At 36.8% G+C, this 26,370-nt stretch overlaps 1 protein-coding gene across 1 annotated transcript in view; it reads right to left on the reverse strand.

The window, feature by feature from the left end:
* The window catches only part of STXBP5L (syntaxin binding protein 5L), a 202,229-nt gene that overhangs the window by 97,664 nt on the left and 78,195 nt on the right, over positions 1–26,370 (reverse strand). The window contains exon 5 of the mRNA XM_074900267.1: positions 3,886–4,020. Coding sequence (XP_074756368.1) covers positions 3,886–4,020 — 135 coding nt within the window. The remainder of the gene's footprint in view (positions 1–3,885; positions 4,021–26,370) is intronic.

The raw sequence follows: 26,370 nt of genomic DNA on the forward strand, positions 1-26,370 counted from the left end.
TAGAGTTCAGTGGACTCATATTAAGATCTGCTTCCCAACACCAGATGACCTTCCCAAATGTATGATCTCCAGGCTGAGAAAAATCAATCTCACTGTAATTGGAGTAAACGGAGACATGCTGGGCTCATTGGTCTTGCAGACTTGTTTCCAAACATTTTGAAGGAAAAGAGGGAAACTGTTTGCTTATTAGAGAACAGAAGACCAAACAGTATCATGAGCCTCGAACACCTCTGGCAAGGGACTAGCTCTGCTACATGACAGAGAAATGATAAGTGAAAATGTTTTGACTTATTCTTCATTCTTAACTGAAAAGATGCTTCAGTGTGGTCTGAGGTAGTGACAATGTGTGAGATGACAGAAATGCCTGAGACAAGAATTGCTAGTGAAAATGTTTCTAAAACTCCCCATATTCTAATGCTATTTCTCAGCTCTGGACAAGGCCAGGTCCACTGAAACATAGACTGTGCACACAATTTAAATAAATTTTTCCTGTAACTTTTGGAATCAGTTATGCCTCAGTACTGAAAATAAATTCAAAAAAAATGTTCATGTTTTGTTTCCATTATTAGTATATTCAGGCCTTAATTTCTCACTAATATTACACACTGTTTAAGCAAGCTGGATCATGTCTCCTATATGAGAAGACAATAATCCCCGTGATAAAATAGGTATTGCAACTATCTTTTTGACATGTATCGGATCATAATGAAAAAACCACTATCACTCCAAAATATAGTGTTTTACAGATTTTTCAGTATATTTTGATACAAAAGTAGGCAACATAAATCACAAACGGTAACAAAAAAAAGCACAAAAAAGACCAAATCAAAAGCCAACTTTGATTGGTAGTCCAAGTAGCCATGCTGGACAAGGTTATCAGATTTCTTGCATCATATGCAAAGTCCAAAAATATTACATCCAAACCTGTTTCTCCTTCAATTCTTTAAACTATAAACCTCTTCACCTCAGTCTTTCACTGCAATGGAATCCCTGTTAGAAAAATAATTCTTGCCATTATTTGATGAGCCTCACTGACTGATGAAGTTTTTTTCTGAGGATGAGAGTTATGCTTTCTGGAATGAACTAATCTCAAGAATTGTGACAAAACTCTTTGTGGGGTTGAAACCTTGGTAAGTTCATGAATAGACTGAAATGAATTGTTGGAATATACCTATGCAACACCATTTATTGTATTATTTAGTGAGCAACGTTATCATGACCCTAGAGGGACAAACTCTGTCCATGAAATTCTAGAATGCAACTTGTAGGTGTTTTCCAAAGGGGGAAATGACAAGACATGTATTCTGACCTCTTCGGGCTACCTTGGCCATAGCATTAGCAATGTATATGGAGGCCCTCTTCAACCATGTTCTGCAAAACTAGGAGAACCAGAATTTCAGCTGTTGGGGTTTTTTGTTTCGTTGTTTGGTTGTTTTTTTTTTGTTTGTTTCTTTTGTACTCTTACAAAATGAGCTGTAATCTGGCTTTACAGTGATTAAGGTATGGTAATGTATGGTTTAACATTCCAGAGTCAAAGCATTTCAGGTTTTTAAAAAATTAATCAGTTAAATCTCCTATCAGTTTTCACTGTAAAGCCTTGAAATCTTAATGACAGCTGGATTAAATCCACATTATGAAAATTCACAGCAATTTCATTAGAAGTAAGTTCAAGTCAGTGAAAAAAATGAGGAGGGATTTTGAAAGAAAGTCAAGTTATGTTGGTAGACTTAGTCTGCAATTTTGGAAACTGGATGGAAATTGCACAAAAGAGGAAGGAACTCTCCTTCAGGCTTGTCTGTACACACAGATCTGACACACTCAAAATTCTATTTATAAACCCTCCATCTGAACTAAGGACTTGAATATAGCAGCACAGCAACCACTTTTACTGGTCTTTCTTTGCCAATAAATTTGATACAAATATGCTTGCACAGAAGGTAAACCCCTCTCCTTCCAAGCTTTACAGAGAATAGTAACATCTTCAGACTAATCCCACACTCTGAAATGATACAATCTAAGAATGAAAAACGATGTTATGAGCACAGTTACTTACATTGTTCATGGTAAGGCTGAAGCTGTACCTGAAGTTTCACTTACGTACATTTTCCTATTTCAGTTCATCTTTGAAAGTACCTAACATCAACAGGCCCTATGAATTTATAAAGCCCTGAACAACCTGGTCTCATAGATGAGTTTACTGTGAGACAGAAGTTGGTCTAGAAAATTCCAGAGAGGCCTTCCAATATGAATTATTGTATGATTCTATAATACAAAAGTGTGGAAATTATGTGACGATTGTGTGAAAATAATGTGAAGATTAAAAAATATAATCAAATAAGAACATATCCATGGCCCCAAATAAAATTGTTCTCTCAAAAATATGTCTCAGTACAATTCTAAAGGAAAGTCTACTATCATAAGCCCATCCTCATGAAGTACATTTAGAGTTAATAACATTCCCCTTAAAAGCTAATCTAAGCTAGATTTCTCCTGCAAGAAAGCAATATCACTGGAACAGACATCATAGTTTGTTACCAGAGAGAGTTCAAATTACTTTAGTGAGAAAAGTCACCTAGTTTGAACTTCAGCAGTAAAGGCAACTGCTGTGGCAAACATCACCATCATCCCCACCAGCCTCTTACTCTAATACAGAGAAATTTATCTGGAGACACACAGAATTCCTTGTCTACCTGTGTAATACACATACCATATCAAGAAGTACATAACGAGACTGAATAGACAGGATACAGCCGCCTTAGACTAGCACACCACTTACAGGGATCAAGTTACACTTGTAAGACTGATAGAACGAAAAGCAGGAATGAATGAATGAATACCTGTGCTCAACTGTCACCAAAAGAGTACATGGCAGACTAGCTTTTTAAAAGAAGGAACTATTATGGTAACCATGCAGCATCTCAGAGTACTTGAGGTGACCAAGCCTATCTGTATTATGTTGTCATAACCTTTCACAATTTATAGAAGAAAAATTTCAGAAAATCTAGGTATACCCCTGCATAAGCAATATAAAGAAGATCATTAGGAGAGGCTGCTTGTTTACTAAATGGTTCTAGAGAGGTAGCTTCTTGCACAGCAAGGTTGATGAATTTCAGTTTACTACCAGAGGTTACATATATTCCTCAATACATGAAGGAGATGTCTCAGAAACTGCGTGGAATACTATGAGTTTGCCTGCAACAGTTCCTCTTGCTGGAACGTCACAGAGGAAACAGCAAAGAAAAAATTTCCGCATTTCTGTTGAGGCTTTTACTTTCAGGAAGCATAGATTTATCCCGGTCAGATTTTTGTATGTCTCACTCCATTTCATATCCATGACACAGGCACCTGTGCTAGCCTGTCAGAGAACTGCTATTTAACAGACACTTATTACCTTTCCTATCACTTCATCAGGCACTGATGAGCCTGATTTAACTTTGAAATCAGCCCTGTGTTGAGCAGCAGGCTTGGTCTAGAGACCTCCAGTCTCTTCTCATCTAAATGATTCTATAGTACAATGAAGTTCTACATAGAGTCTTAGGGCAAATACACTCTATTATTCTCTTCATTGAATGTTTGGAGGGGATGGTGATCACGCTACCCTCATAAAAATAGCAAAATCTTAATTTGCAAGATTAATGATTATCTTTATTTCATGGAACTTCACAGTTAAACAGATTGCCAAACAACTTTTGTATTTTATATAAAATACAATTACATGGTCTCTATCATAAATCCGAATTCCTAATGTCCTGTAAAAAACAATACTACAAATGCATTCATTAAGATAAAAGGTTTTCAAAATATTTGTAAAAACAAATTACTCTTAAAAATTAAGACAGCTATGAAAATGACTACAGACACAAATGCAAAAAATTCTTCACTTACAGTTCTATTGCCTTGTTCCACATGATAACATATCCAGAAAGAATGAAGGACTCAATATTTACAATGTGTGTATTTCCTCTCTCTGTTCCAACGTAAAGCCATTTACTCTGGAAAGGTAGATGGCAGTAAGTAATCCTGGAAAGGAAAAACAAAAGAAGTGACTGAATATCATATCAATATTTTTTAACACTTTTGTAGCTGAAATAATTGTTCTTTCCATTTTATAACTCGAGAAAAGCCTGCCCGGCAGGCACAGCATTCTGAAGAATGTGCAGGTTTGGGGAATCATTTCCATAAAAATCATAAAACAGAACGTGAAACAAAACAGGGCCATCTTGCCTGCTTATATTAAGGTCAGGAAAAAAAAGCTGTAGCACTTGAGCACTGAACTAAGTCATGTTATCTCCATGAGTATGGAAATTGCACTATGATAGTATCCAAGACTCCCAAGTTAGGTTTTCTTACTTCCTTTCTTAGAATAAGCAATTTTTCCAGTTCAAGAAACAAAAGTTAATGGACATCAACAGGATTAGTGTTTTGTACAACAGAAATGTATAATAACACAAGAAAACATTCAGTTTTTTGCTATCTGGGAGAGTAGGAGACTAGATAGATGCACTTGGCAATGCTCTTAAGTATTGTAACACAAACACACTGAATCCTACACTAATATTATTCTTACAATGTGATGAACCAGTGCTACATTAGCTTTGAAAGACGTCATGAGAGTTTGTTGTGATAATACCTAAAGGTTTTCACAGATGATGAATGAGCAGATTCAGGTTTCTTCGATATTATAGTTATTATATATCACATACATTAAAGCAAAACTAAACCTATATGAGATAAAAACACATTTATCACTAAAATCTACTCAAATGCATGCTACTTACAAAGACTGAAACTTAATCTGATTTTTATGGTATAGACTAATGAATTTTGACAAAAAGCGGGTATTTTGCTTGGTATGCCATACATTATTATATCTATCATTCAGTTCCACAAGCAGGCTATTTCTAGTTTTTATATGCAAACTTGATTTAACAGCTATGCAATGATTTTTATCCTTAGCATGTTCCTCCCCCGCAAATGTATAAACAGTATTTAAGAACACAGATATTTCAATTTTTTATTGTTACAGTACAGCAATCTTTCTGAATTAATTATAAAGGAGTGAGAGGGGTGCTGGTTAACTTCCATTAATTCGGTCCTCTCAGTCATGTAAAGTCCTCTGAGTAGAACACTTGCCACTTGCAATTAAAGGAATTGTTCAATATTTATACAAATTTCACATACTTTCTGTAATTTTTCCCTGTAAGGTAATCTCAACAAACAGATTCCACACAGTATTTGGATAGTTCTGCAGTTTTCCAAGTATCTAATCATGTGTCAGAACATGTAACATTTAATTCATTCAAGTGAGCAGAATTATTTTTTTTTGGCCTTACGTATCACATCACACTGGATTGAACACAGGTGAAATATGCATTCTTCACATCCTAATTTATGGGGAAAATTATTATTGAATCATGAATCCAGAATAAGGTTACCCTTTGCAGAAATCTTGTTTTGCTGATTCAGGTAAGACTTAAGTACGATATAGGCTAAGTATGATGTAAGCTACATCCATCTGTACAGGGATAAATTTTACCTTTGTCTAATTTTGACAATAATTCCAGTGCTTTGGTGGAAAGAGGGAACCAAGTTTTTCAAAAGAATTGCTTTGAGAAAGGGAATTACAGTTAGTATGCATAAATGAAAATGCCTTCAAGCAGCAACTTATCAACAAAAAACTGCAGAAATTGTATGCCACCTACATATTCCTTGTTGGAGTTAAAGCTGTTAGCTTTATTGTCTTGTTCATAACAGATGCAAAGAACAATTTGCCCTTTTCACTTTGTAGTTTTACAAACGTGAAGCCAGTTTTCACATCTTTCCTTCTCCTTCTCCTTAAACCTAACAACTCCATTTCTTTTGCTTTTTCTTCAGATGCGCCATTTGCTTAGATTCATATTTAGTTGTTGTTTTTTTTCTTTTAATTTCTTGCATTTCTGCACTAGCTCTACTTTCCCTTCTTGCATTCCAAAGCATATTCATGCTTTGTTAGGTTCCAGCCCATGCAAAAACCTCCCTGGCCCCTGGTTGATAATTCTGCTTAACAACTTTCACCCTGATGTTCATTTAGCACTTGTTTTTAGTAAACTGTTAAATTACAGGAAAAGAAAATATTTGTGACTTTGAAAGTGTTGAAAATGTATCTGTCTAGTGACTGACAAATAACTCATGAGTTACAAAGCAAACACTAGTTGACTTGAATGCTGCTACTCCAAATTCTTGCAGTTGTGTCATCAGACTAAGCAGGCTCAAGTCCACCTGTGACCATATTTAGTCCTCTGATAAATCCATTCACAAGCCAGTACAGTGTACTGCAGAAAAATTGGTTTCCAAAGAGCAAGGCTGAATCTAATACCCTGATTATGAATAAAGTCTCAAAATCACCTGAGACTCCATATGAGACTGCTTTGGTCTACTTTTTTCCCTTTTTGAAATTTGCTTCTAGGTTATGATCTCTAGCACGTACTGCCACAACCATCATCACACTAAACGAGTGTGTAATTTCCCAGCTACTGCATATTCTCCATTTGCTTGTCTTACAAGGTTTAAAACAAGGTTTATTTCAAGAACATGAAAATGTTTCAAGAGCAAGGTCCTACGGTAAGAGAAAAATCAGACTGAAGTACTAACTACTGGCCATCAGCCATTATTTTCCTGCTGACCTATCTGAAATCCCAGGCACCAGTAGCTAAGTCTGGATATATAGTATGAAGGACCAGAAGAGAATTAGGTGTTGCTAAAGAATGAAGAAAATGACCAAAAATTGTGTTGTTATCTTAAGCTCAGCTATGACCTCTTAAATAATTTCATTTTGTTCTGATAGATTTATGGGACAGCCAGATAAGAAAGGTTCTGCATGTTCTTTCTTCCACAATAAAAGCTACCTATGGGTTTTGATTGTTTACCCAAACTGTTATTACACATTATCAAATACTACCTTTTACAATATGTGAGCTTATAAGAAAATGTTATTCCCTTAAAGACAATCCAGATATGTAATGAACCTATCAGAGAATAGTGATTACTAGACAATTCTATACATTGTTAGGCTTCACCACAAAAAAAGCCATATGATATTCATATTCTTAGAAAACTATGCACTGCTCTGAAGTAGGTTTTATTTTTACATTATGTAAATTAAATACAAACTGCTTTATATATTATTGACTTTTCACTTTTACAGAATATATTGACTTTGAGACTTGCAAGCTTTGAAGTAAGACTCAGATTTTTAATTAACATCTTCCATTTCAGTAAATACTGAAATTACATAACAATTTCTTCAAGAGAAAACAATGACATCTCATACTGTAGTGGATGAAAGGTATCCCTCTCTTAGTCATATATCCCACACACAAATTAAGATGTCCTTTGATGCCTTCACAAAAACCAGTCAATTAGCCAGAAAGAAAGAAAGACTATTTTTCATCTTGAGAAGGTAGGGGTTGTAATGATTTATGCCAGTATGAAGTGCTTCTGCCAAAATCTAATCAGATTGTCAATTTGATTGAGATACGTGGAACCCAGTTAAAAGGAGACCTGAGAATTTGTTCAGCATCGATCACTTAACAGCAAGTCAGCCAGAAATGTGGATATTATACATTCTTAGCAGCACATGACAATACGAATCCCATTGATTGCTATAAGGAATAGTAAAAAACATGGACTGATACCAAAAAGGTATTCCTGTGTTGCCAAAATGGTCCAATGTATTCAAAGGACAAAACAGGACATAAAATGTAATTGAAAAAAAATCAACAGGTGCCAAGTAAAGACCTGAATCAGAATTTATTAAGCAAAAAGTCTTTAGCAAAAGTCCTGTGAGCATTTATAGAATTATGTAAGCAATATAAGAGAGATAATGGAATAATTTAAAAAGGCATTGTCAAAAAATTGAACCTCATTTTAGAAAAGAATATATTCTGACTAGCAAATCTTGAAAAGGTATATTTTTTCAGAAAATCACAGCACTCTACACTCTAACAACTCTGATCAAAAAACCTCATTGAATATTAGTAGTATACTACAATCTTAAAATAATTTAGACTGCTACATTCTATGAAATACTAGTAAAAACTCTCAGATGGCTTAAAATCATCTTTATTACACTAATATTGCTCTAAGAAAAAGAAAAGATAAGTTTGTGAACACATCCTTCTGCTTCTACTTTGTTATTTTTGTTTTTCTATTTTTAGTATGAAAAATTTTCCCAGAACACTATTCCTGGTGGAGAGCGGGGAGAGATGCAGAAGGGGAGAGAATAAATTGCATTTTTGTCAAAACAATGAACAGTTTTTCTAATTTAATTATTTAATTGCTCATTCCTTGACATCAAAACTGCAACTAAATTTATACTATGCCTTTTTCTTTTATACAGATAATCTTAAATATGGACAAGCATAGAACAGCACTGTGCACAGCACTGACTGGCAGTAGGGTTCAGTTTCTCTAAGTTCTTACAAAAAACAAACATCAGCTTGAACTCCCTCTCATAATCCAACCAAAATAAACTATACTGTCCTGGCTCTCAGAAACGATGGAAATCGCACAAATTCACAGAAGAGGAAGATGAAACATAAGGACCATTAACTTGAGAACATGAGTAGCCGATGAGAAGCAGGTCCAGTAGCTTCAAGGCACGCCAGCCGTGGTCCTGGACCAGACTTTTGCTCTCAGCTCTCAGGAACTACTAAGTTACAGCTACTTTCTTACACCCAATTTACAGTGCGTTGTCCCAGCATGGATGAGCTCAGCTGCTGAGAAAGTTGATTACCTTCTTAAGGTTATGCGTATCAGAAGTCTACCTTTTCATTAGAGTGATTACAGCTCTCCTCCTGATGCAAGGAACCTTCTCCAGAATCCTCTGGTGCTTTCAGTACTCCCTGCTACTTTATGTTGCTTACCTCAGCTGGCCATCATGGCAAGCTGTCCTCTTGGCACCGCCACCTGATAGACTGGCCACCCTCCTTGGTACTAGCCAATGACTGCCTGATGTTCTGTCAGGTCCTCTTTCAAAGCAGCTCTTTTTAGAGAGGAATCTGTGACCTGTGTAGCCCTCAATGGATATTCACAACAGAGCAAAGCCACTGGATAAGCCCTTCCCTTCCTTTTCAACTTCTGCAGGATTTCTTCTCCCCAGCAATGAAAACCACAGCTGCCAAGGGTGCCTCATGACTTCATATACAGTCCTCTTCTCCCTCCATCAGCAAGCACAAATTAGTTCCATCCAACTCTTTTCCCCCCTCTCACTACTCCCTTAATCTTTTGATATTTTTGAACAGAAATAATATGAAAAGTCGTCACTGACATACAAAGACCAGATGCATCTTTTGTCCATCCTTCTCCAGTGACTGAAAGCAGACCAGCCTTTCTGAGGGAGCTTCTGGCTAGCCAGTATTCTCAGAAAGTGTAGGGTTGTTTTTCTGTCAGTTCACAAGGGAATGTTATAGCTGAGATAATGGCTTTAAGTTGTGAAATGCACAAAAGAAGATTTAGACAGATATTCAACCAAAGTAATTTCTAGATGACCTGAAGTGCCTAAAGAAGCACAGGCTAAAGCTATAGACAAAGAATAAAAGGAGATGCCTCCAGCAGATCAAGCAAAGGATGTAAACTATGAGCCACTTGGCCTCTGGAGGTATTTACTCCTCTCCCTGGACTATATATAAATGTGGAGCTCATCAGCTCTGTAAGACATGTAAAAGACATCTACAGTAGCAGCAATCCATGCAGTCTGCTATCTGTATCCTGTGATGTCTTTGCAGCAGACGGTTGTGCAGTTCCCCAGAGGGATATGAGCTGGGTCTGTGCATATTAATGTTAACTGTTTCCCCTGCAACATGAACTGTTTGAGTGATTATATACCAGGAAGTTCTAGGAAGGCAGAAATCCAAGGTGAACTCCATTATGAGGATTTTCAACATTAAACTTAAGCTATTAATTTATTTAATGAAGTGTATGCACAGTCACTAGGGCTGACATAAGAGTAGAGGAACTACTTTAAATTACTAATTGGCATGACTAAGAGTCAAATGACTTATACAGCAGTTCAATACATCTGGACAGTTTTTCATTTCAGGGTCTTGGTGATACTATACTACATTAAACTTTTTCCTATTCAAGATAGATTCTCCACATACCACACAAGATCGTTTCAAAAATGTATAGTAGCCCCCCCCACCGATCCTTAGCAGACAGTGAAAGAACCATACATGCCTTTGAAACAGATTCTTGTGGTTCACCTGTTTTTTAAAAGTGTGATTCGGTTAATTTAAATAAAGAAAAATTTTCTGTTTCACCTATAGTTTCTGCTAGCCTCATCAGTCAAAATATTTTGAATTAAAATCAGTTGGTCTTTATTTTATGCTTTAATTACTTATATAGAATAAAGTGAAGTTGGGCTGGAGACACATTGTACATAAACTGCATTGGATTCTGGTGACAGTATAGCAAAGGCATTGGAATATCAAACCCCATTGTTATTTAGGGATATCTGAACACAAGAGAAATATTAATGTAAATAATGTTCTTGAAATATTGCATGAACATGTCTATGTCTGGATTTTTTTCCTGTTGGGTGTTATACACACTGCTCGAATATTCTTTGTTGTTTTTAGACTATAGTGCATATGCTACAATTAAACTTCATGACAGAACTGAGTAGGTGAAGAATATCTAATGAAGACTGTAATAACTAGAACTTAGTTCTAGTTTTCTATCAAATTAGCCAGGACCTGAATATAACAATTCTGTTGAAAGTCACAAACTATTTACAACTAAACACTGTGGAACAAGTTAACATCTAGCTCATGTGCCTATTTCCTGAATAAACTATCAACACCTGCAAACATTAGAACCACATGAAGACATTACTTAAGCGTATTCCTCTTAAAGTAGTCTGTAAAGATTAATGTTTTAAAGAAAGAGACGGTAAAATTAATTGCTTTACATGAGGCAATTCAATATGTGTTCCTTACGAAGGAACATGAATGAATTATGGAGCCAAACCAGTGGCAACAGTTACTTTCTAGTGCTATACATCTGTTTGCCAACATCCCTTTCAGGTTTGGTATCTTGGATTATTTAGCTTACCCAATCAGAACAGTTTTATTTGTCTTTATTTTATATAGCTTTAGCTACAAGTATTTATTACAGTCATCATTTGTACAACAGCAATAATTTCATCTGTGGATTGTAATATAAGAAACAAATGTGGGGATCCTCTCTTCTGCTTAACACAGGCCATAGGATTTCTTCCAATTAATTAGCACTTGAACTAGAACAATTTACTAAAAGATACCTGTATTGATAAGAATTTCAGTGATGGAAGATGCCCTACAAATGCTGAGGTACAAGAAATCAGGATTCCATCCCTAAACTATAATTTAAATAGAAACATATCCTAAGCAAAGTATTATTCTAGCTATTTGTGAACGCGCTGTATGTAATTAACAGACAGACCCCACTCCCCATTTCTATAAATTCTACTTGGAAAAAATGTTAAGAAAACATTTTGACTTTATAGTTTCATTTTAGGCAAAGAGTCTTAAATAGTGTTGATAGATACCTTATACAGTTAGTTATTTTGACAAAGAAAAAAAGCTTATGCAGCTACTCTACTAAAAATTATTTCGATGTGTCACCTGGCTGGAGGTCCACTGCTGCTTTCAAAGTGTTTAAGATACATGTATTTTTCATGGTGTCCCTTATCTGAAATATTATACATAAACAAGCTACAAGAATAACAGAGGAATGTAAGAAGCAGAAAAATATTAGTAAAATTTTAAGAAATGCAGGTGAAAATCTATTTCTTTCTCAAGATATTTTGGTTTTGTCCCTAGCTGGGTTCCCTTTAGTTTTGATCTATTGGCACGTCCTGAAGCATCCTGATTTTTAGGAATTGGGACTAATTATTAATACTTTAAAGTTTTAAAAACTAAAACATAAAGTGCAAAGCACTATCAATAGTATATTTGGTTCCTCATTTTCCTTCTTCCCTATTAAAACAATCAAGAGTGAAAGTAGGCTGTTCCTCTGCTGATTCAAAAGCAACACTTCTGGACAGATGAAATAACCCTATAAGCTTAAAGTTAGGCCCATTCTTGATTTGTGAGTTTACTATTTCAAATTAATTTGAAATCACATCTGTAATTAATAAGTAGTTTACAGAATTCCATAAATGTTTTAAGATACAAATGCTTATATTAACTACACAAAACATTAGTGTACCAACTATACGAGCATTTAAAATGGGTGTTAACACAAATTATTTACAAGCAGGTGACTCAAACATAAAAGAATCTTGAACAAATCAGAAAGATCATGTTCAAAAACATATTAGATGCATTATGTTTTATTAGATTAGTAAAGTGGATATCTCTCGAGTAAAGACTGAATTTTCTTATTTAGATAAAAACTTATGAGGTTATCATGAGTAATTTGCAAGGACAGTCAAAGTATACAGCATGCAACAGATTCTTTGTTTTTTACCAGTTTTATTTCTTATTACTAACTTTCTTACAACTCCATAAAAGATGATCCTGGCTTGTTCAATATGCCATAACACATAAAAAAAGACAGCTGCATTGCAACTTCCTATAATACAAGATACAGGCATTTAAATTCTCACTGTCAGGAACCTAATGGCTATCTGCCTAAGCAGCAGCACTGCATCATGTTAACTGGCATTCCTGGAGATCCAGAATAACCTAAAAACTCTTAAAATCCCAGTGTGAAAAGGGATGATAACTTTTGTAGCCTGTGCTACTAATAATTTCTTTAAATCTCAGGATGACAGAAAATTACTTTCCTTCTGTGGTGGTGTAATTCCTCCTCCTGCTCCTTGCTGGGCAGCTCAGTGCTTGGTGCATCCCCCCCCCCCCCCCCCCCCCCCGCCTTGGGCCACATATCAATCTAAAGCAGAAAGGACTACAAGGGCAGTAAAAAGAGCTTTAACGTGCCCCTTTGACAAGCTTGGCTCTGTCCTCCCTATCACTGGGGAACAGTTATAACAGTCCATCACCTCCTGGCAGCCTGGTACACCTGTACCTGGGATGTGGTCAAGGGACAACAGTAAAGAATTTGCACATCCATCAAGTTCTTGGCCTGTGCAACCAGTGGAAGACACCAGAACATTTCATCATTTGAGCTGGGCTGGAGTGAAAGAGTACCTTACAAAAGTCAGTTATCTCAGGCCCTATAAACAGCGACCTCAAGTGAGACCCCTTGAGCTCTCCTGGACTGCAGCAGGCCTGTGGCCAGCATCTCCCCTGACTTGGGATGCCTCCCAGGTATCAACTCCTCAAAGTACCTACCATGTGCCGTTAGAGCCAACGACAGGGCAGGGCAAAGTTGATCCCCTTGAATCTCAATTATTGCCCATTGAGGAAAGCCAATGAATTGTGAGTATTTAAACTCGAGAAAAGGGAAATTTTAACTTTGGGCTCCCTTGTCTTTCACCCACCTCTCTACCTACCAATGTGTTTAGGTATACACAGTTATTTTCACATGTGTGGGTACACACGTATGTCACTGGATGCAAGTACTTTTCTTTGTCTGTGTGTTTGTACATCTTGTGTTTATGAATGTACATATATATCGATAGATTTAGGATCCTTTATAGTAAGTTAGTGTGAAACTTGTCATTTTCAAACCTGTAGTTAAGTCATTATTTTAATCATGACATATTTTACTGAATTATTTTGTAAATGTTTAAATTGGTTAATGATTAAGTTCTTCTAGTCATGAATAAATCTTGATTTGCTGCTAAATCATTACTGTGTTAATATTTTCACCTGTGACAAATTGGCATAGTTGGCAGATGACAAGCAAAATCACCAAATACTTGTAAAAACACGGGATCCAACCAAATTCCACCTTCCCAGAGGACTGGGCTTGTAATAATCGGTATAACTGGGAAGAGGTAGAAAAACAGTTAACTGATGCTAGAGATACAACTAAAGTTGGAAAAGATAAAGGTAAAATTTGTAAAATGTTGAGAGTGTGCCTAGAAGCTGCCTGCCAGGAATGAGGAAAGCTTAATTGTAAAATACAGATTTACAAGATGTGATTGCAGGACGCAAATCTACTGAGTTGCTGTTATCAATTAAAATAGAACAGCTGCAAAAACAGGAAAAACCTGGGGAATGCATTAAAATGATGCTAATGCAGTCTCCAAAACCCCCTGATATAGTTCAAATCAGAAAATTAATTGTGACTTCTGAAGCCTGGGATGATACTATTTAAAGTGATTCAAATAATAACAGCTCCAACGAAAGTAATTCCTTCCAACTGCCTGAGCCCTCTCCCCTCACAATCAGATCAATTATTAAAACAGAATAATTGGGCTGGTGTGAGAAATTGCATTAGTAAAACAACCCCATTTCATCCAATTCACATAGGGAATTTACAAGACTGTTACAGCTGTAAGCCTGGAGAAACCGAAACTGAATAGCTATGGAGAGTCTCTAAATGGGGAACATAGAATTTTGCTAATGACAACGAAGCCAGTGGTTATTGGGATCTTGGTGTCTTCTTGAATGCTGGCCCCAATCCCCTGAATGACCCCAACTCACTAACAAGCAGAGTGGCATATTGGGCTGGTGGCATCGATGCCTTAGAGAGAGGACAACCTCTATTAATACCTATCAAATCTCTAAATGAGCTATCCACAGTTTTTACAAAGGCTGCCTGTATTCAAGCCGTTCATCAATGTGATTCTTCTGATGTCCCTGTTTCGGCAGCTGTACTCCTGCTATACTTAAACCATTGATGAAAGGAGCCCCTGCCACACTCAAACCTTTCCTTATTGCAAAATGAGATGAAATCCAGAGAGACTTAAACTATAATGAACTGATAAACGTAACATGGGCTTTTGGAAATGGTGAGGAAGGAGAATTAGAACAGAGAGAACTACCCACTTGGGTGACACTAATGCATGGAACTATAAATCATGCATGAGAAATGGGATAGAACAAAATTCCCGGTGAAACGAAAAATACAGGTCGCACTCTTATGCAAATCACATCAGAACAATTCCCAAGAACAAAAATCCTCTGACCAACAATGTAAGGGCCAGAAGTGGAGAAATGAACTACGGAAACAAGCACTGGCACTGGGAATTCCTAGAGCCGTGATTCAGAGGCAGCCTACCAGTGTTATTCTGAGTCTAATTCAGGCATTTCAAAAAGGTAACACTCTGAATACTCCAACTCCTCCACTGCCAGCTCCCAGAGAGAGAGAGAGATCTTCCTTTCTCCTTTCCTCCTTCATGGGGCTCAGTTACAAAACACAACATCAAAAAACTAATAATGCCTGGATGGCAATTGGGCCTGCCTCTCCGGTAAGTAGAAGTTCATTAGTGGTTAAAAGAAAATGGCCCTTACATTTTAATTCCAGTTGCTCCTTAAGAACAATTAACAAAATTTTTGATTGATAGGGGGGCACAAATTTCAATAATTACACAATGGGATGCCAATAAACTAGGCATACAATCTAGACAATAAAATATTAAAACTACTGGAGTTACAGGAACTATCACTGTGTGCCAAACAGCAAAGGTTAATTTATGGCTCCCTGATGAAAAGTGATCAAATAGCACCATGAAAATATCCTAGGTTTTGATGTATTAAACAGTTGGATCTGGCATTTGCTGGATGGTAGTTTGTGGTCCTTTAGTTCAGACACCAACCCTAACACTAATAAAAATCGACAAACTACCAAAGTATATGTACTCCATGCGGCCCCAGTATTCCCTGAATCAAAAATCACTGATGTCATGCAGTATCCAATTTCTGCTGCAGCACAAAGTAGAATTTCTGAAAGAATTGTAGATTTAGAAAAAACGACAAATTATTTCCAGAACTCAGTTCCCCTACAATTCTCCAGTTTGGCCAGTCTGCAAACCGGATGGGACATGGCATTTAACAATTATTGGCTCTTACATGCCAATACAGCCCCATTGACAGCTGCAGTCTGTCATATTGCAACTTTAAGTGCTACACTACAAGCTGCTGCACATCCTTGGATGGCAGTGCTAGATGTAAAAGATATGTTTTTCATGGTTCTCTTACAGGAGGAAGATAAAGAAAAATTTGCTTTTACATAAGAGGGTATCCAACGTACCTTTAATAGATTCCCACAGGGATGTAAACACTCACCCTCAATTGCTCATGCTGCGCATGCTGAACTTTTACAGTTTCACTCCCTGAAGAGGTAAAACTATATCCATAGATAGATGATATTCTAATTGGAGGAACCTCTCCTAAAAAGGTGGGAGAAGTGGCAGCAGCAGTTTGGCAAACACTGCATGAAGCAAAAATTAAAATTTCACCTGAAAAATGTCAGGGACCAAGCAAAGAAGTGAAATTTCTGGGCACTTGGTGGATTGCCAGAAGCGCAGCAATTCTACCAGACACTCTAAATAAAATAGAGAAATTGCAAATGCCCCGATCTAGAAAAGAATTGCAACTAATGGGTACTTTAGGATACTGGAGAAAACACTTACCTGGATTCTCCATCATTGCCCGCCCACTATATTCACCTCTACAAAACTGTGAAAATGGGACTCAGAATATGAAGAAGCAATAAACACCCTAATACAGGAATTAAAAACATATCAATCTCTAGGACCAGTCTGTCCTCATGTCCCTGTTATAGCAGAATGGGGTTTTGCACAATATGGAACTTACTGTAACTTATTTCAAACAGGTCCTGATGGACTGAAGAGACCTTTACTGTTTAGCTTGACTGTGTTTAAAGAGACAGAACAAAGATATTCTGAGTGGGAAAAAGGTCTTCAGTCTGTACAATTAAACAAGTTGAGAAAATTCGTCAAGAACAAGCTGTTCAGACTAGAGGACCATTTAATTTATTAGCCACAATTCTAAAAGGGACTGCTCCCCCAGAGGGAACTGCACAAAAATCTACAATCAGGAAATGGTATGCCTATCTAGTGGGTGTAGTAGATGAAATGGAATTGATTGAAGGACAGACAAAAGTTTCTAAATTATAAATGCCTATTAGCACTGACCCACTAGCATTACAACAGCCATTTAAACCCTCACCAATTCTAGACGCATCCCCCTTCACTGAAGATTCACCAACAGAGGGTGTCTGGTTTACCGATGCCTCAGCAAAAAGAGCGGATGGTTAAACGGCTATATAAAGCTGTTACGTTAGAAAACAAAACCCATAAACAAGTTATAGAATAGGGGGAGTGCAGTGCCCAAGTAGGATAATTACAAGCAGTTGTTTTGGCAGCACAAAAGGAAGCAAAAACCATATATGCAGACTCTTATGTTGTTTGGGCAGGTGCCACACAGTGGCTTTGTCAATGGGAAGCCCTAAATTGGGAGATAAATAAGTCACCAATCTGGAGAACTGAAGACTGGCAATTACTATTAGACACAGCCAGAGAGATACTCCAAACAGGAAGGGTGAAAACTCATGCCAATGACAATAAACCAGCTGCAAATTGGAACCAAAAGGTACAGGAATTGACAAATATTAGGAAAATAGACACTGAAAATTACTTAGACCCCACATGGTATCAACTGGGAGAATGGTTACATCAAAAATTAGGCCACATGGGTCAAGAAGCATATTATTTTTCATCTCAAAGCTGAGGTTGGCCCCTCAGCAGAAAAACATGTGAAACCATCCTTACTGCATGTCCTCGGTGTAAATTAAAACTGCAAACAGATTACCCTGCCCAAGCACCACCTTTACACATTAAAGAAGGTAAAACTTTATGGCCTACTTGGCAAATTGATTACACTGGTCCTTTAAAATCTTCTGCCAGGTACAAATATTTTTTAACAGGTAATATCAGGATAACATCTGGACTCCTTAAAGGTACCAAATACTGAAAGGCTAACGGACAGAATATCATCCGAGGCCTCTCCTCATGGTTCTCAATTTTACCTGTCCCTGACTCCATCCAGAAAGACAATGGCTTGCACTTTACTAGCAAAGAAGTACAAGAATGGGCAACCCAAGAGGAAATAAAATGGATATTTCATACACCTTACTATCTACATTCTAATGGTATAGTTGAACGAGCCAATAGACTGCTGAAAAAATATCTTAAACCACATAAAGGACAAAGGACAACTGTCTTTCTAAAAATTAACAACAGTTAAATAATTGGTGTGGTCCCTATGGAAGTCCAATTACTCGAGCTTTTTTAATACCTTCTCCAGAAACCCCCCTAAACAATAAGCATACCTAGTCTTCAATGAAACCAGGACAACCTGTGATGGTAAAAATACCATCTGTAGGAACAATACCAGTAACTGATCAAACCAAAAGGATTTCTAGCATGGGATGCTATTGACAATGATGGAATAGAACACAAAATCAGTACCGGATGGATTTATTCTGCATCATAAGGGGTAACCCCTTCATTCCTCCCCACTGAGACAATTCTTTCTTCCGTTCTCTTTTCAGAAATGATCAACTCCACCAGTGACATCATGGGAACAAACAACACACCTAGTGATCCCACCAGTAGCACTGTGGGAATAATCTTCATGTGGGCATCTTTGCAACATCGTGCCTACTCCTTCTCATGATTATACACCAATAGTCACAACAATGATGGCTATACACCCCTTTCCCTCTCTCTCTTTTTCTTCTTGTGAGAGTAAGTATACTACTCACAATGGCCTTGGGACCTTGCACTACTAAGATACCCTGAAAGTATTGGAACACCACAAAACAAAGCAGGTCTGTATCTCTCTATTTTAGTTTTACATGGAAATGAAATATATGCAAAAATGAATGGGACTGGGCCAATCCTCAGTGGATGGCTCAACTCCAAGCCATGACAGGAGAGAAGATACAAATTGGGTGCAAAGTGATCAGTGGATCTACTTACTATAGGTCAATGGAAATGAAAATATTTTATGCCAATTTTACTAAACCAGAAAACAACAATTGTTATAAAATAACAGAACCAAATTGAAATTGTTGGTATAATTTTGCCTTTACCAAACCTATAATTGCATTTTATATTTCGGGCTATAGAAACACAGAAGTACTCTTTGATGTTACAATTGGCATGTGCCATATGTGGAACGTGCACAACAGGATGGCAGTGGATCCACACTCATATAGACTATATGTATATTTATTATATATATCCTATTTTATATATATATATAAAAAATAGGATCTATACCAAATACTTATCCTGCTGAACCTCTAAATTTGTCTCTAGTAGCATTACGCAATAATTTTGCCATCCAAAATGGATTATAAAAAATTAAGATAAAGATTGCCAAATTCCATCTCTAAAAGGGATGAGTGGAGACACTATTTCAGTAGGACACCAAATGGAAAACCACACTCAGTATACAACAGTTTTACATATTATTATAGACTATACTGGAGGAAAACATGGACATGACCTTGATAACACACATACCTGTCCTTTTGGACATGAATGTTGCTATGATTTTATTATATCCTGCTCAGCATTCATAACATGTATTTGGGAAGACTCCAAATCTCATTCCAGCTTGGCTCTCCAGTTCAAAATCAAAATTCAACAGGCGTCTTTACTGACTCAGCCTCCTATTAAACTGTCTCCTCACATTTATAACACTGGCTGTTACATAATTAAAAATACAGGACAACAGCAAGTTCTCTTTAACACTAGTTGGTCTCTAAACAGTGTGGAATGAGCGTTGCACATTGATGTGTCAGCAGTTAGATCAGATCATTCGCCTTTTGGGGGGTTACTCACACTGGCTGCTTAGCGTAGTTATATGGACAGTCTTTAAGACAACCCCAGCATACACAATAGGACGCAACCAGTTTATTGAGAACTGGATTAGGAATACTGAATAGCACAGATGCTGAAGTCCTAATGAACAAACTGCTACTACTGATGACCTGATCACATTGAAACACCCTCTAAAATCATCTTTATCGGCCTTAGGAGCAAGTCAATGGCTCCTATCAGACATTTTACCTCATTGGGAAGGAACTGAAGAAAATGATTAACAATTAATTGTAAAAACTCTTGGAGCAACCCAGAGTAACACCTCTCTTGCCTTGAGTTGTATCCAGTCATAATTGTGGATACAGTCTATAGCAGCAGCCATTAGTAGAGAAAGAGAAGGAGGAACCCTACCCACTGAGATCTGTAAACTGATCTGGGACAATGAGTCAGAATTTGAAAGGGAATTCCAATTGTGGTGGCAATTGGTCAACTTCACTCACCACACAGAAAATGATAACATTATTGCCTTTGTCCTCACCATATGCAATACTTCAGTATAGAATATATACCAAATCGTTGCATTGGGTCTACATCACAACGGAACCATACCCTGTCTCTTAGAGCATAGAGTGTGGGCCCACCAAAAGGAGGAAAAGTGGCAAACAATTGATGTAAATGCATGCACTGTGTGAGAACAAGACTTCATTTGTAAAAGTAATACTCTTGAAGCTGAAGGTACTTGTCTTGACACTGAACAAAACATTTGCCACTTTGAAATCCACCTAAAGAGAATCCTCAAAACCATAGTCCTATATGTTGGAAAAGGATGTCCTTGTATGCAAACGCTATGTGATTATTTACTGATAGAAAATTTCATCTATAACATAACCACCCAGTTCAATCTACGCGTGTGTAACTTTTCTGTGATTATTGGTTGCGATTTTAATTTTTTTGTGGCAATAACTACCTACGATGACTTATCTTTTGATTACGTGTTCTATTTCAGGCTACAACCTACACTCACCCGGATGAACCTAACCATCATGAAGCAACACCTCCAGTACTCTGATTTAATCAACCTTCTACAACAAGCACAAGAAACTGGACAACAAACTCTTATCACCATCCAGCATGATGTAAAGGAAATACATCAAGTGTTAAAGACAGTCAAAAGGGATGGAGAACACCAGTGGTGGAAAGCACTATTTTGATGGTCACCAACAGCAAAGGACTGTTTAATTCCATGCTGCGTACATTTTTCTAACTCTAGTATGTTTACTGCTTATCATAATGTTTTATAATAAGGTTTGGAGGATGATTAAACAGGTTACGCAGTTGCAAAAGTTTTCCCATGTGTATACTTACCTAGAATAACGAAAATTTATTAACTAATAGAAGCTAATCAAACACAAAATTCCCTCAAACTATAATTGGATTATGGCATTCCCTGCTTATAGGCATAGAGGCAACCACACTGCCACTCTATGGACAAGAAAAATTGACTTTAGTCATGGGGTGGGCTGTGGTGGGGCAGTTCCTCCCCACTCTTCCTGGGCCACTCGGTGATTAGTGCAATTCCTCCCCTGTTCTGGGCCACATAACAACCTGGGGAGGTAAGTACTGCTAATGGCAGTAAAAAGAGCTTTAACGTGACCCTTTGACAAGCTTGGCTCTGTCCTCCCCATCACTGGGGAACAGTTATAACAGTCCATCACCTCCTGGCAGCCTGGTACACCTGTACCTGGGATGTGGTCAAGGGACAACAGTAAAAAATTCAAGTTCTTGGCCTGTGCAACCAGTGGAAGACACCAGAACATTTCATCATTTGAGCTGGGCTGGAGTGAAAGAGTACCTTACAAAAGTCAATTATCTCAGGCCCTATAAACAGTGACCTCAAGTGAGACCCCTTGAGCTCTCCTGGACTGCAGCAGGCCTGTGGCCAGCATCTCCCCTGACTTGGGATGCCTCCCAGGTATCAACTCCTCAAAGTACCTACCATGTGCCGTTAGAGCCAACGACAGGGCAGGGCAAAGTTGATCCCCTTGAGTCTCAATTATTGCCCATTGAGGAAAGCCAATGAATTGTGAGTATTTAAACTCGAGAAAAGGGAAATTTTAACTTTGGGCTAGCTTGTCTTTCACCCACCTCTCTACCTACCAATGTGTTTAGGTATACACAGTTATTTTCACATGTGTGGGTACATACGTATGTCACTGGATGCAAGTACTTTTCTTTGTCTGTGTGTTTGTACATCTTGTGTTTATGAATGTACATATATATCGATAGATTTAGGATCCTTTATAGTAAGTTAGTGTGAAACTTGTCATTTTCAAACTTGTAGTTATTTTAATCTTGACGTGTTTTACTGAATTATTTTGTAAATGTTTAAATTGGTTAATGATTAAGTTCTTCTAGTCATGAAGAAATCTTGATTTGCTGCTAAATCATTACCGTGTCAATATTTTAATCCGTGACACTTTTCTCTTGGACAAATGCACAGCAAAGAGACACCCTCTTTTGTCCTTTTATGCTTTTGACTGTAAATTCATTGAGGTGTCTTACATGTGAGTCCAGGGTCACTGACAATGAGAGTGGCATACTTTCCCTGGCTAAAATTTTAGTATTACACAACAGTAATGCAGTGGATTGAAGAGGTGTAATGTGCAGACTCGGATCCAAGGAAAAAAAGACATGGAAATGACATGGAAACCTGCTTTCTTAAATAGAAAAAAATGCTGGAAGAAGCCATCATACTTCCAATTTGTTTCTGATGCCAACACAAGCTCATTAGACAACAAAAGTGAGAATAAAAGTTCCACAAAATCAGTGAAGTGAGCAAATTAATGAAACAGGATTGGCAAACAGACTCTTGCTTTCATCTTTAGCGAAAAGACAACGTACATGACTCTCCTGTCTACTGGCTTGTGAAATCATTATTTCTTATTTGTCGTACTTCACTTGTTCTCCGTTAATTTCTTTGAAGGTTAAGTAAGAATAGAGTTGTAATGCCAATCACAGTGATGCTGATGGGCAATACAGATCGCAGTAAGAGCCACTAAGTTTCTTATCAATAAAAGAAAGCCAAAAACCAAAGGATGGAAGAGGGAGATGATGTTCTCAAAAGGGAAAGTTTTTGATTTATTTCTGTCATTGATTTCATAGCAGCTACGTTTTAAAAAAAAAAAAACAAAAACCAAACATAAACACCTAAGGGTAAAGTTTCTCTCATCCTTTCACCCAACACTGAAGCCATAAATTAAAAATGTAGTTTTTGCTTCCCAATCTCTAAGTTTCAGAAAAGTAAATTGGGTCTTTGCTCAAAGATGAAAGGTTGAAACTTGGCTTTTGCTAACCAGCTTGACTTTACGTAGCTTTTAGAAAAGTAAACTAAAGATATGCTAGTATTTAATTCCCTGGTTGCCACCACATACACAAATCTGTGTTTATCATACAGTCTTACTATAATAAACTTAAGACTTATTTAACAGCAATATTGATCAAGTTACTTTGAATGACTCTACAATCAGGGTAAGATTGGAATACTGAAATTGACTTTAAAAAAAAAAAAAGCATTTTTACATGTGTATACTTCTATGTATACACATTTTTTTTCTTATCAGCTTCCATCTATTAAAATCATGTAGACTTATTGGAGACCAGCTGTTCTCATTTGTTATGCTTCAGTAGACAGGGACTCTGTGATTAACGGTCCTTGTTTTTCTGCAATCTGTAGTCTCTCTCCTCTTCCTGCTCATGTACTGTTTAATGAGATAATCTCAACACTGACATTACTAGCTCTATTTCTGATTTACTGGAGAAACGCCCAGAGTTTATTGTGGCAGAAGGAAAAGTATCCTAAATCATTGCATTGAGGCTGACATGTGCCCGGGCAGGAAAGGGGTGGTGTGGTTTTCAAGAATGAAATTACTTGCTGCAACAGAATGGGTGCATATTCTTCACTGCTTTAAGATATGACTGGAAATCTAATGGAACAGAGGTCAAAGGATAGATCTGAATGGGACCATGGTAGATATCTGAAAACTCAAATTTGAAAACTTCAAAAAATAAATCCATAGAATTCCTGTAACTGTAGCAAGCTGAAAATTCCAACTGATAATGTAGACTGTTTATGCTGTCTGATCTTGTTTAAACTGTAAAGGACATTTTTTTTCCCCCCTCTATTCTAATACAACTATTAGAAGCATTTTTGTATTACAATATTGGACTTCTCTCATTTGTCATAACTAAGGCCTTGAAACACAGTTGTTCAATGTATGGATTTGTGTATTTATTTTAAATTTTGCTATCCAAACCTGGCCTTAGCGCAATTTGGCAACACAGCTGTTATGTGAAAACAACATAACATGTTACCCCATGTTTTCTCAAAAAAGCAGAAATCTACTGTCAAACATGCTTTATTTTCTACAAAGCATTAGAAACAACAAACACACTGCTCAGCGTATGATCTAAAGTTTTGCAGCATATAGCTGCATTATGTCTACTGCCAAGAGCTAAAGGATTTTTCTCTGAGTAAAGAAACCAACATATAAATTGTTGTTGTTAGGCAGACAATCAGAGGTGTCCAGGTGACATAAAAATCAAATAATTGAGAACATGTTTTTCTTCCCTACTGAATTAAAAACAAAACTTCACGAAGATGATCTACAAAATGGAATTTTGAAGAGATACCTGTTTTCTCATGAAAATAATAGAAGGAACTACAGCCATAGTGACACAGAGGAAGAGGTAAATTGGAATAGAGGATTTGTCAGGCCAGAGGGCCTTCTAGTCCCTCTACTGTTGTTAAGTCCTGAGATAATTGTGTTAGCTGTGCATTTTTCTCTAGCAGTTCTATGGGTCATGATGATTTCATACGTGTATATACGCACATGTATGCACCATACACACATATATGTGCAACCACACACATGCAGACACATATAGCAAATTTATGAGGCTATTTCATTAACTGCTTTTTATTTCATTAACATCTTAACTATGCTGTATTTATAGCCACAACATTTGGCATACTACGGGCTACAAACAGTGCTTCTGGTGTTTCAGAATTGAGAAAATTCATGTTTAGAAACCTCCACTTGATATGCTCTCCACAGTCTCAAATCAAATCCCAAGACTCTTATGTATTTGTCAAAATATTTTATGTAAAAAGCTTTAAATAAAATAATAAGTCAAAAGAACAGCTCAGAAGTGGATTGGGGAAAGCGAGGCTATCTGCTACAGTTTTAGCAATAGGGGAAAAGTAGAAGTGATCGGTTGTAAGACATCTTTCAGCTTTTTTGGCCCTTGTGCTATTAATACGCTGTTATCACTAAGAGTAATTCATATATAGTGTATCAGTCATTTTCTGTTCACCTGCTTTTAATGCACCAATGTGAGGAAAAGTGAATTGATTTGCAATTGATTGATAACCATGAAATAGAAAAATATTTGCCAAATTATTCATCACACTGACAGATGTTTTCTTAAGTCCCGGATACATGCTTTTAAAATGAAGATATACATGTAACCAGTTTAACATGGTAACTGTATTTGCTGTTTTGAGACTTTTCTGAGTAGTTATCAAAAATCAAATTATTAGATACTGTGCTAATGTTATTATTGCATATTTTAAAGTCTCATTATGGAAATAGAACCTTTATGTACAGAGCTGTGCAAAAATAAATCTTAAATACTTTAAACAACTCCGTTTGACTTCAAAGAAGTTGTTTAGCAAAAAGGTATAAAAGACACTGTGGCATAATGCACTTAATATTTTTAATTTAAATGAAACTGAAAATAATAATATTGGTAGAATATTGGTGGACTAAAAAGCACTAGTGGACTATAAATTACTTTGGGGAAAGACTCTGAAAGTCACCATTAGAAAAAGAAGAGAGATTCTTAAATTCAGTGTTGGATCTGGATATAAACAGAGATGGTTTTAATGTTCTAGAATGAAAAATATGACCTGAACTTCCGTAATTAGTAGAGAGTTTACTGTATCATGTACAGATTAGAAAATAAGTATTGCTAATCATTGTAGGTCCTCGATATTCCTGGAAATGGCAACCAACAGATTTCTCTAGCAACCAGTCAATGAATCGATAAAAGGAGTAATATCTACCCTCGTGTTATAACAACAGAGAAATCAAACTAGTTTTAAACTAGCCAGCTTAACTTCTTGCAGCCCTTTCTCTGCAGTGGCACTGAGTCAGATTGCATTAAAAATCCCACGATTACCCAAGAAGGTAAGCATAAAAAATTAAAACTGATAGAAATAAAGTTAAGCCATGTTGTCATCCATGACACTGTGACCATATTATTATAACTTGCTCAAGTATACTTAAAAATACACACTAACCAAGGGTTTGAGTTTCAAAGGCACAAATTTTGAACAGTTATAGTAAAACAGGGAAGGTAGGTTTACCAAAGGTAGACTACTCTAGAATATTCCAGTTGTAGGAAATCTAGCATATGGCAAACACCACATTTATAAAAACCATCACTACAAAATTCTATTTTTAACGTCTATTTTCCAGTTGATTTTACTGAAAATGGAAATATTTTACTGATATTTGAGGGATTCTCAAGTATTAGTTTTAACATCTGATCTTGTAATTTCAGAAGTGATCTTGGTACTGATA

Source organism: Athene noctua, chromosome 1 (assembly GCF_965140245.1).
Source record: "Athene noctua chromosome 1, bAthNoc1.hap1.1, whole genome shotgun sequence".
Taxonomy (NCBI): domain Eukaryota; kingdom Metazoa; phylum Chordata; class Aves; order Strigiformes; family Strigidae; genus Athene; species Athene noctua.